Source organism: Erithacus rubecula, assembly GCF_903797595.1.
Source record: "Erithacus rubecula genome assembly, chromosome: 8".
Lineage (NCBI taxonomy): Eukaryota > Metazoa > Chordata > Aves > Passeriformes > Muscicapidae > Erithacus > Erithacus rubecula.
Genome location: NC_136659.1, coordinates 20,770,801 through 20,782,946, shown reverse-complemented (window position 1 = coordinate 20,782,946; position 12,146 = coordinate 20,770,801). Strand labels below are relative to the sequence as shown.

The 12,146-nt window shown below is 36.8% G+C and overlaps 1 protein-coding gene across 1 annotated transcript in view; it reads right to left on the bottom strand.

Moving 5' to 3' along the window:
- Window positions 1-7,999: 7,999 nt before the first annotated feature.
- The window catches only part of FAP (fibroblast activation protein alpha), a 38,192-nt gene continuing 34,045 nt past the window's right edge, over window positions 8,000-12,146 (bottom strand). Inside the window, exons 24-26 of the mRNA XM_079311591.1 lie at window positions 11,251-11,323; window positions 10,920-10,993; window positions 8,000-9,568 (exon numbers count right to left, since the gene is read on the bottom strand). Coding sequence (XP_079167717.1) covers window positions 9,467-9,568; window positions 10,920-10,993; window positions 11,251-11,323 — 249 coding nt within the window. The 3' untranslated portion in view covers window positions 8,000-9,466. The remainder of the gene's footprint in view (window positions 9,569-10,919; window positions 10,994-11,250; window positions 11,324-12,146) is intronic.

The window sequence follows — 12,146 nt, the reverse complement described above, 5'->3', positions numbered from 1 at the left end:
AACTCAGGAAAATAAATATGCAACTATAATATTTTCTGATGGATTTCACTAGTAATCAATGAAGTCAGTTTCCATCTCTCCACCAGAAGCCACTGCCAGTATTACTCATTTTTTCATCAGTGCCTGGAGACTCATTTCTGCCTTGTGCAATGTCCTGGCAGAAGAGTTGACCCCTTCACTTAAACATCCCCTGCTACAGTACCAACATATACCACAGTAGTCATGTAGTCTGTCTTATTAAAACCCTAACTGTGGGACTGAACTCTGTTTTCACTGTTCCATTTGGAGCTGTAATTTGGTGGTGCAACACTGACATCCAATGTTTATCTCAAGAAATGCATAATTTCACATTTCATAGGCTTCCAGCAATGGAACAAAAGCTCTGCCAGTTCTTTGGGAAATGACTCTGTTGTGGTCGTTTCAAAGTGGTTTGATGTACCCCTCAGCTGTAAATGAGTTAACCTGGACTTGGACACCAGATAAATCTGGCTATTAAGCATACATAAGTAAATTTGTCCTGCTTAATAGTCTCAGCTTACAGCCCTCTGTAGCTTTATTAAACTGTGATCCAGAGTAGCCATAAACACAACTCACTGAGATGGAATGAAATTTCCAACACCAAAAGCTTTTATTTTATATAACAGTTATTAAAAATAATTCAAAGTCATGGTAGTCAGTAAAGAGATATTCAGTGATTTCAGTTTATCTTGGCTCTAACTCTGATGTCTCAAGCCTATAGAACCTTCAGATGTGAATAGTCCAACTGGCCACTTTATTCCTTAAGATTAAAGTTAAATGCATTTTCAGCTGCTTTCTTAATTTCTCAGAATCAAAATTGGGAAATCATTAAAAAGAAATATGTATAAATGCAGTTTTTGACATTTATACAATTTTTGAGAATCCTTGTTAATAAAATAAGATTTTCCAAAAACTATTAACCTTCTGTCAAATATGTTCTTCAAAAAAATTAGCATCAGTTTTGTTTTTTCAACATTTAGTACTTGCTATTGGTAAGTCAAACCAGCAACAGCAGTTTTTGACAAGTTAAATAGAATACAGTTTTAAAAGAAGAAATTGTAATTTTATTCTTGGTAATATAGACATGTTGGATAGAGAAAAAGAGATTATCAGAAAAATAGTGTTTTCTTAGTTTATGCTGGCTAATCAATTTCTCAAGCAGAGAAAAGGTTTTATTTGCTCTAAGTTATTTAGATTACCAGTAGATACTACTAAAAACCATGGAAACCTATTGTCAAGGTGCAGGAAAATGAAAGCTGATCTTATACAGAAAGTTTTTATTCCTATGCATATTAGACCAATGAAAATATTTTCATTTCTTTCTGATTGAAAATGAAAAATTTAAGACATCTCAATTTGAACCACCAGAAATATATGCAAATATACCTCTCAAATCTTGATCAGATATTTAATTGAATACTGTTTCCTTGACCAACCTGATTTTTCTAGTTTTCTAATATATTCTACTACAGATGTAGTAGATTTTTTGTATCTATGTGCAATTTTGACTAGCTTAATGTCTTTGAGTTTTCAAAAAAATCTTTCAATCATCACATTTGTATATATTTCCGGTTTAAAAACAAAAATTATGAAGTTACATTTAAAAACTAGTAAAAAAAGGAAATAGTTCATATGAACATGCATGAATGAATAAAATAGATTGCTATTGACATGAAACTGCCTTCAAATAGCAATAATTTCTAGAAATAAGTTACTTTTTCAGGTAGATACATTTTTCATCTAATTTACCTACCGTGCTATAATGCCTTGTGGAAAGTTCTGTAAAGTCCAACAGTTCTAGTCTAAGGAATTCCATAGTAGGATGGAAGACTAAATTAAATTTTATACAACAATTACAATAACTATTGAAACAATTTAATTTTGCTTCTATACTATAAAATTTCCTTTTCTGATCTTACAGCGATATGAAAATAATAGTTGCTTGAAACAAACATATAAAAGTGAGGCAGTGGAGTGACAGTCTGTAGGGTGATAGAGTGACAGTTTGTCTTGGACAGTTTTAAATCAGCATCTACATAATCCCACTGAATTTGTTTCCATGCTTCTTACTTAATCCTCATTGATTCATATTTAGACAGTATCTATAAGGGGTGAATAATTTTAAACTCACGTTAATTAAATATCTCTACAGAAGATACTAAAGGAGATAAAAATATAAAAATCAGTAATTGTGTAACTCATTTAAATTCTTACTACAATGCTTGTCTTTCATGTTCTCGTGGTTAATCTTCCTTCTCACAATTAATTCTGCATCACAAACTGTTGATTTCCCTTTTTTGGATTGTTCTCTGTTGAAGTAATCAATACATCAAAAGATTTAAATTATTATGTCATTAACTCCAAATATCAGTGAGTAAAGCCTCAGAAGAAAACACCAGTTTGTTGAAAGATCTGCACCTCTATTGCAAACTTTGGGCAACACAATGCAGATAATGCACTTTGCTTTCTCAGATAAATAACTGGTAGTTCATATAAATCTTACCTTATTATATACTTTGAAGTGATACGTGGCAGTTGCAGAAAGAGCTACTCTCTCTTCCACAACAATGGCAAGCCTTGAGGATCCTGAGCTCTGCCTAGCTGCCTCTTTTGCACAGACTTATATATAAACTGTTCAGCTCTAGTAAGCATTACAGGAGTGCATCACTGCTGACAGTTTCCTTATTCAACTTTAAAAAAAAAGTCATCGTATTTGCTATTCATTTCATTTGATAATTTTACAAGCAATTTCACACATTCATTCTGCTTACTTTATGACATCAATGCTAACATGGATTTGCAAAAGGAGTGAGGTAGCAATGTCCAAAGTAGTAAATATCAAACAGAAGGGCATTAACATGACAAACAATGGGCAAAAGGTGCCTGGGATCAAGGCAGCAATTTCTCCAATTTTTGATTTGCCACATTTAATATTTAGAATCCTGATTCTGTCGACATCAATAGCATTGTTTTCATTTATCAGTTTTAAATCAGAGTTTATAAACTTAATCCATTGTTAAAAATAAGCACAACTTTCCCAAAGCCCTTTAATGATTCTTCAAATAATCTTGTGTCAATATAATTAATATGAAGAGATTTGAAATACTGTAGTGAGGGCTACCCACTGTGCAATGTCTAGCACTGGTGAAATTTTTAAAAAATGTTTTGATTATCCTTAGATGTGAAATTCCAAATTTGTAAATGCTTCTATAAGAAAGTTCATACTCACTTTAGAACCACATGCCAAACATTCACTATAAATTGAGTTTCACACAGTGGCCAATAGATTTATGCAAAATAAATAATTTGTTCACATTTCCATTCCCTAAAGGGAAAAAAAATTAAAGAAAATAGATTTGAGATTTGTATGCAACTATTGTTCAACGGAGAGAATTCCATAGCTGTGGTTGGGCAGCATTGGCAGAGAAAGCCATGAACATCCATGCAGTGACAGCACAGAGACTGAGACAGGTAGGGGAGATAGGTGGGAGGAAGGTTCTGGAACAGAGCAGACATCTCACTGAAGGGTGATGAGAGTCTGTGCTCCACTCTGGAGTGCCTCGCAGTCTGGTTTGTGGCACAAGGCACAAACAAATTACAACAACACTGACACTGACACTGCTCCTTGAAGCCTGCAAAGAATGTCCTTCAGTGAGGCAATTTCCTGCTGACTGCCTACAGCCCTATTGGCATGGCCCATATGATACAACTGAGGTAGTGGATCATATTGGAGTGGCAAACAAAATTTTCTGGATCTTTCCTAGAGCTCTATCCTAAATACCTAGCTGTGGTACCACGGTAGGGGTTCAGGGAAACATTAAGTCTCACTACACAGTCCACTTCGTCAAATTTAATTTTTGTTAAATGCAATTTTTCTATGCTGTTGAATCAATCTCTGAGAGTCACGGTTTATTTTTCTTCCATTTCTAGTCCTCGGGGTGGGTGCCCAAGCAGATCCTGCAGTTCCGGGGCAATGCAGCAGGTGGGGATCCAAGGCCCTTGCAGCTCTGCACCAGGACACGCACACGCGTTACACGCACTGCTGCAGCCATCCCTCTGCACGCCGGGTCAGCGACACTTTGGAAAAAGGCAACACCGAATGTGAGACAATATCCTCTCCTCCAGGAAACAGACAGCTTTTCTCTTTTTATCTCGGTTTATTTTCTTGTGTCATATAAAGTTCCTTGTTTACAGTAGGATGATTCCAGAAAAAAAATATGAGACAGAGCAGCTCAGTGCACCTGGTTGGGCAGGTTGTCACAGAGCTGTATCATCTAGCAGGTCATCTAGCATCTAGAAGGTGAGTGGTTATTTGTTTTTCAAGTGGTACATGGAAAATATAATGTGCAGGAAAGAAATGAACTGCCATCAAGAGCCATGCAACCCTCAGTTGCCATATCTGAGTCTACAGCATATATCTCAGGAGCAGAGGAAACAAGAGTTTCCTAACAAAAGTGGAAAATTATATCAAGTGTATGAAACATGCATATATACTCAGGTTTGTTCCTCTCACATTTTAAAATACACTGGTTAGGAGGCACCTCTCGGCAATAATCAAGGGCAACCTCACTGTCCTCTCTATCACTGTTCTCAAATGAGACAATACTTTTAGTCAGGCTAAGAGACAGAAGCTGAAAGTGGCCTGCCTTGGGAAATTTTAATTTTTCTCATTATTCAATTGGAGTGGTTGAGTTCACTGTATCTGGAATTTATCAAAGTTTCATGCACCATCATCTGATTAAAATTGCCAACATTTGTACATTTTAATGAATTAGGAATTTGCTGGCTTTTGACAGAAAGAGTAAAAAAATAGTAATCAAATGCTTTCAAAAAAGTGACCACCCCAAATTCTTCTGTGTATTTCTTCATTACATATTTATTACTATTGTATTATTATCCATTACGTGTCTGAAGGGAGGAGGATGTGTCTTGGGGTATGACTACAGGCCCACACCCTTTAGTTCCTTATATTATACAGAAAGCATTTTCTCCTAAGCTTGTCAGCTGTCAGTTCAGAGGCTGGGCTCTCCAGCCCCTTTTGTTTTGCTGTCTTTTGTTTTGCTACACGATAATCACAAAGAGCATTCCCCTTCTGAGAATGGGACCTAATATAGGAGGAACATTATGTGTAAACACATGCACAGATAAACCACTGTGTTACACCCATAAACTTGTGCTTGTACATAACACACACAGTGTGTGCCTACGTACGAGTGCAACTCCACAGCCACCCTCTGGGGAGCAAGAATGGCTTTCTGAAATGGAGGGTTAGTTTGGGGTCTTTAGGCCTTCCACAGCATGCAGCTCCATGCTCTCTGCCTGGGATGATGGGTGGTTTGTACCTCAGGAGCCACAGTCATTGTAACTTTGCTGTAGCCCACACTGTCTACTCACAGAAGTTGGAATCGCTCCACTGCAAGTCAATGGAGCTGCATCAATTTGCGCAAGCAGGAGAGCTGGCCAAATATGTACTAGTTATTTTACATTCTGAGAAGACAATGTTCATAATTGAAAGTAATACCAAATGCTCCTAGCAAATACTATGAATTATTCAGATTAAATATAGAGCCTTCAAATGACTCTATAAAATGTTCTAAACAGCTGTGCCTTGTAATTGGAACTGACTGGCAAACTGGGAAGTATTGAATGCAGTCTGAATTGGACTTGATATCTGAGTAAAATGAGTAAAACGCTAACCATATTCCAGAACCTGACTGGTTTTCTGCTAAATTTCTCCTCAGGCCTTCACTTCCTTGCAGCTGAAATAATCCTATGTGAAACAAATCATGTAGGTCTGCATTTGAAGTATAAGGATTGCAGTTTCTTTCCTGTGCACAGCTCACACAGCACGAATAAGGTAGATGATGAAAACAGGTTTGGAGTGGAATCAGTGACTTTCTGCTATTTATCTCCACTTCAGCTCCTAGAGAAAAAGCAATTTTTGCTTTTCAGCTTTAGTTTCAATTTGCAAAAGCTAGAAAATATTCATAGTGGAAACTGACTTGTAAACAACTGTATTTATGCTATTAATCAAGGGCCTGTCTACCTAATTCAGAACAACTACATCCTATCTTCAGAGGCTTGGATACCTTGGTTATATGACAGGTATTTGAATACTCATGTTTCATTGTCTGAAATGGTATGTTTGAGTATCTAAAGTGTGAGAGTGTTATCTAAAAGAGAAAAGAACTGAAAGTGCTCAGCATTTTCTGAAAACCAGGTCCTCTGAAACATTTGTAAGCTGGAAGCAAAACTACGAGGATGTTAATTCCTGTTGTAAGAGCTTAGCTTAATTAAAGTTGTGTCCTAGTGTTGGCTCTTACACACTGTATTCTATGTCTGCAGTATAGTTATATATACTTTTTATTCACATACTTAGCTTTGCTTTGAAAAAAGGAAAAGCCCTTTCAACTTGAACTATTGAAGATCTGTTACAAAAGAGCCTATCCTGTAACCTCTTTAGGCTCTTCTCTCTGCCTGAAGTGGAATGGGGCAAATAACTGTCCAGTGAATGTTTGGGGCAATGCTTGTGACATGGATTGTGTTTGTAGACAAGGCAGAAAGGAACATGCTCTTTTTCTTGAGAAGAAAAGGGCTTGGGAGAATCTCATCCCTGCATATAAATATCTGAAGGGATGATATCTTCCAAAGAAGACTGAGCCAGCCTCTTTTCAGTGGTGCCCAATTACAGAACAAGAGGCAACAGGCACAAAATAAAACATGGAATGTTCTGTCTGAGCATATGGAAGCACTTTTTTCACTATGAGGGTGACCAAGCACTGGCAGCAGTGGCCCAGGGAGGTTGTAGAGCATCCAGATGGCTTGTAAGTATTCAAAAGCCATCTGGACAAAGTCCTGGGACACAGGATGTAGCCCTGTGTGAACAGGGAAGTAGGATAAGTAGACCTCCAAAGTTCCCCTCCAACCCCAACCATTCTATGATTCTGTTATAGTACAAGGGCAGGTTTGCAGCAATTCTAGTGATTAACTGTGACATTACCTGTTATAAGTACAAACCAGCCACAATCTGATGTTGATGTATTTTTAAGAGTTTTTTTGACACTCAGAGCATCCTAGGAAATCTTCTCCCAGGTCATCAAAACATATGGTTGTTTTATCATAAAGCTTTCAGGTTAGACATTATTTCAGCAATTCAGTGTTAAATGTCACACTCTGCTGGAGACATATTCCCATTCTTTGGCAAGAACACTATGTTAGGCAAAGAAATTAACATGAAAAACAATGAAGGAAAAATGGTGGCAGCAACTGCACTTATTTTTAATTTTTTTTTTTTTATTCCCACAGCTGCTGCCTACAAGCCAGTGAACAGTTTGGAAGATGTGTACTCTGATTGCTTTAGGAAACAAACTGACCTCAGGGCAGATTAATAATGAAATAGCTAATGAACCCCTTGAGAAAGAGGTACCTTCTGTTATTTTATTTGACAGATTTTCCTGAAATGTCCCTTATTTCAAATACTTCCGAAAGGTTCATACAACAGACTGTGGGCAGGGTGTGAACAACACATTACATCATTTTATTACTTAGAGTACTGACAAAGGGCCAATCTATCTGCCCAAATTTTTAGAACTTAGAGGATTTCCAAAAGTATAAATAAAATAAAGGTTCAAAAATTGAAAGTTACTTTAATATATTGATATTTATGTGAGATTGATACCAGGCTTTTTTTGGAAATGACTCTAGGTTCTCACTGACATATTCAATGGTATCTTAAACCTTTAAGCATCTCATATAAGGCCTTCATTTTTTTCTCTTTCACCACATCACTGCAATGATTTCCATGGTATTGTATCAATATAACGAATTGAGAGTTAAATCTCAGTATTTCAACTGAATTGTATTCTTTATTTGTAAGATAACTACATTTCTGAGACTACTGTTGTGTGCAGCAAATGCACATAGGACCATATAATCAACATCTAATTAGACCCACTTCATGTTATATTTGCTTAATGTTAACTTTCTTGCAGCTATAATTTTTTCCTTTAGCCATTATAGCAGTTGAATTTTAATTACATTACCAACAAAAAGCTCATTAACGTCACGTAATTGGCAGTGTTTCCAAAAAAACCTGAACTAATTGAGTATTTTCTGAAGAGTTCCCATCAAAGTATAATTTAACCATTACAAACAGCTTGGCAACTACATTTACATAAAGATGTATCTAAGGAATGTTCTCATGTGTGGAAAATCAGATTTGATATTGCCATTAACAAACGAAGGAAGCTGTTACATAGCAAATCACTTCCACATTTTAATTATTTTGGCCAAACCCCATGTTTTTGTCAAGCAAGTCAAATGAAACCCCTTGCTTTTCCACAAAGAAGCAGCAACTGGTCTCAGACTGAGAGTCATGAAGCAGCTTGCTTTGTGGGAAGGCAACACAACCTATTACAGGTTATTTTGTACTCTTAACAGCTAATAAAAGAGATTGTGTCAGAAGGACCATGGTTCTTATGCAGCAGACTAATTCAGAGTTTTTTAAACTCATCACCAAGGAATTGTTTCATCTACAGTGGATTTCTTGGCAGTTATCTTGTTAATATTATTTTATTATGACAGGACAGATTTAATTAATAATGAAAATAATACAAGTATTCCAATCATTATTATCTTCCAGCATTTTTTAAAGACTCTCTAAAATATTTTCACTAGAAACAAGGCAAAAAAAGCTTGCACAATCCTTTGATCCTTCCCCTCCAGTCTGGGATGAATGACACTGAGATCAATTTGAATTCTGAAGTGAAGGTTAGAAATGAAAACTAGTCAATATGGTTCACATACTTTGAATACAGGTGAAAAACTCACTGATATACAATAGTTATCATAAGTGTCTTCCTTTCATGTTTAAACATGAACACTGAGAATTTTGCAGATCAAGGTTTCAAATAAGAGTTGAATAAAATTTGAACACATTCAATACTCTCAATAAGTATCCAAAATTCAGTGTTAAATATTATGTGTTCCTATCTATGCTTGGATTCTTTACAAACAAAAGCTTGAAATAAATTTTGAGAAACTGGTTCTTGTTAGGATGCTGATTAGGTGCTTGCACTGCTTCCTTTGTCCTTTCCCATTTTGCAGTTCTAGTTAAGCAATGCCAACATAATAATCTGACAGTGTGCATTTCCCACGAACCTCCTTTCTTGGATTGCAGAATGTAAGTTTAAGCAAGTCAGCAATAGATGCACAAGACCTTTTACATTCTGATTTTATTTTTTTCTGTCAAACAGCTATCAAATGTGTCAAAACATTTGTTACCATAACATTTTCTAATATACAATATCAAAAGCGGATGTAAACATCAAGTTTTAAATTTCAAAGTTCCTGTGATCAATTCACCTGAAAACTATACAACTTGAGCACTGCTGTCATTTCATTCTCCCAGAGATGTCTCAGATGCCTTAGCATGCTCTGAGTAGGTTACTTATTCTGACAAAGAAAAACATTGTTTGAGGAAGTGGGTCATATGTGTATAGAGATGTTTGCTGGAAAGGCCTGGAATTCCATGGTTCTGATCAGTGTACCACTGAAAGAAAAAACAACAACAAAACATAAACCCCTTATGTCATGTTTTCAATTCTGCAAGAGTTAAACAATACAAAGAATGCATTTTATTGCTATACAGAAGGAAGTGGATGGCTCAAGACAAAGGAGGAACTTGATAATTATTTTTTTATCCATTCCCAATATATTATTATTCTTGCTGAATAAAAAAAGGTTTCTAAGCTTTCTGCTATTTAAGAATAAGCATTACTGCCTCAGTACTTACAGGCCAGTTGTATCAAGTCAGAAAAACAGCCTTAAGATGTCATTAGGGATGAAATCCCCTTGACCTGCTGCATGGTCTGGGCAACAGGGGTAAGAGTCTTGCTTAGAAATAAGTACTGGGCTCTAAGCAACAGCATTTCAGCTAAATGTTGTTTGAGTTCTATTCAAAACATCCTGCATTACAGCAGAGCCATGAATCTTGTGAGTGGTATACTGGAAATAAGACACATATATATTATGCTAACTCAGAAATATCTGCCATTCCACTGTAGCTGAACCAGAATGACTACAATGCATACAGTATTCCAGATACTCAGGATGTAACCCAGATTTGCTAAAGATCAGCAAAGGAGGCAGAAAATGTGTAATACACAAAAGGGCCTACAAATTCCTGTCAACCCTTTTTGGGGGGTTCATGGCCCTGTGAAACCAGACTCAGGAAGAAAGCCAGTATGTTTGATAGCAGACAAACACTTTGGCTATTAGCCCTGAGAAAAACTGTTTGGAAGAAGAGGTTAGCATATAAATCAGATCTACATTCCCCCTGTTTATTTATCCTTTATATCTTGCAACCTCTTGCCTATATGTTTTTCTCTTTGCCTGTTTCTGCTATCCCATGCAAGTTTTTCAGAGAACTTTTTTTGCTGATTCTGGATATATATTTGGATACCTTGCACCCTTTTTGCTTGTTTCACTTTGTGCCTGTGTCAGGCAAGTCCAATTCAAGACAGAATCTACCACAACCAGTGACAATTTGTCCCCAGAACTCAGCTCTTTTATCTTCCTCTTTTACCAGGTATCAGAAACACTCATGAGATGGCTGGATTCATATTCTTCTTCCTGGCTCATTTTAAAAGCCTCCAAGTTATTCTTGACAAGAGAAAAATCCTGCTAGCACTCAAAGGGCAAGGGGAAAAAAAAGAGCAGAGAAATCATTTGGGGAAGAAATTGAGAAGTTGTTTATGAAGAATAACAAATGCACTAGCAATTGCCAAATTCTAAAGCACGTTCAGTTGAACAGGGTTGTTAAAAACACTGCCAAATGTCAGATAAGCTTACTGATAAAGTTATGAACCACTTTTCAAAATGAAAAATAGTGTATTATTTACCATTGCCTGGAAATCCACCTGTGCATTAACCAGAGCTTTTGCAATTTGTGCTGAGTTCTGAAAATGTACATTATCTAAAAAGAAAAAAACAAGAGATTGTCTGTTGAAACGTGCTAATACCACAAAGCATAAAGTTATAGTGCATTTAGCTGTGTCCACTAATTATCAAGTGATACAGCTGACATTACTAAGAACGAGTAAGCAACTTATGATAGGTCATATGGAAATCTACCAAATATCTAAGTCCTGACCCAATCAAAGATAGATGCTTAATGGTTTTCAAACAAAGTGATTCTGGCTCTGTGTTTGTTCTGCCATTTGCAAACCTCACCATCTGCTGTTCCATGGATGAGAAGATACTCTACGTTTTGGAAATTCTTTGCTCTTGCCATCACAGTTGAATTCTGTTGAGAGGAAAAAAGAACAGTTCAGCAATTTCAATTTAAACCACTTATTTATAGTGCTGAAAGGTTTTCATTACCTAGTAGAAAAACAATCAAACAGTTGAAGTGACATGACAGCAGTGACTTCATATCAATCTGAGATTACAATAGAAACCATGCCTATGGCTATGTATATATATATATATATATGTATATATATACACACACACACACACACACACACACACACACACACATCAGTCTTTACAGAGGGATCTGAACAACCTGGATCAACAAGCCAAAGCCAGATGTCTGAGGTTCAATAAGGCAAAATGCCATGTCCTGCTCTTGGGTCACAACCACCCTTATGCAGCATTAGGGGTCATTTGGAAGGGTGACTGCAAAGCTCTCTGGTAGAAAAGAACCTGTACTGTATTGAAAACTGTTGAAAACAGCTGAACATGAGTCAGTGCATGACCAGATGGCCAAGAAGACCAGAGCCATCCTGGTCTGTACCAAAAGTGGCTAGCAGGACCAGAGAAGTGAGTATTGGGCACTGCTGAGGCCACATCTCAAATCCTGTGTTCAGTTTTGGACTCAAGAAAGACATTGAGGTGCTGGAGTGTATCTGAGAAGGACAACAGAGCTGGTGGGGGCCAGAAGAGTGAATCCTCTGAGGAATGGCTGAGGGTGTTTAGCCTGGAGAAGAGGAGGCTCGAGAGGGATCTTAAAATTCTCTGTAATTCCCTGAAAGTGTTTTAGCCAGGTGGGGGGGTTGGCCTCTTGTCCCATGCAACAATCAACTGGACATGAGGAAATTATCAAATTATGCCAGAGGAGGTTT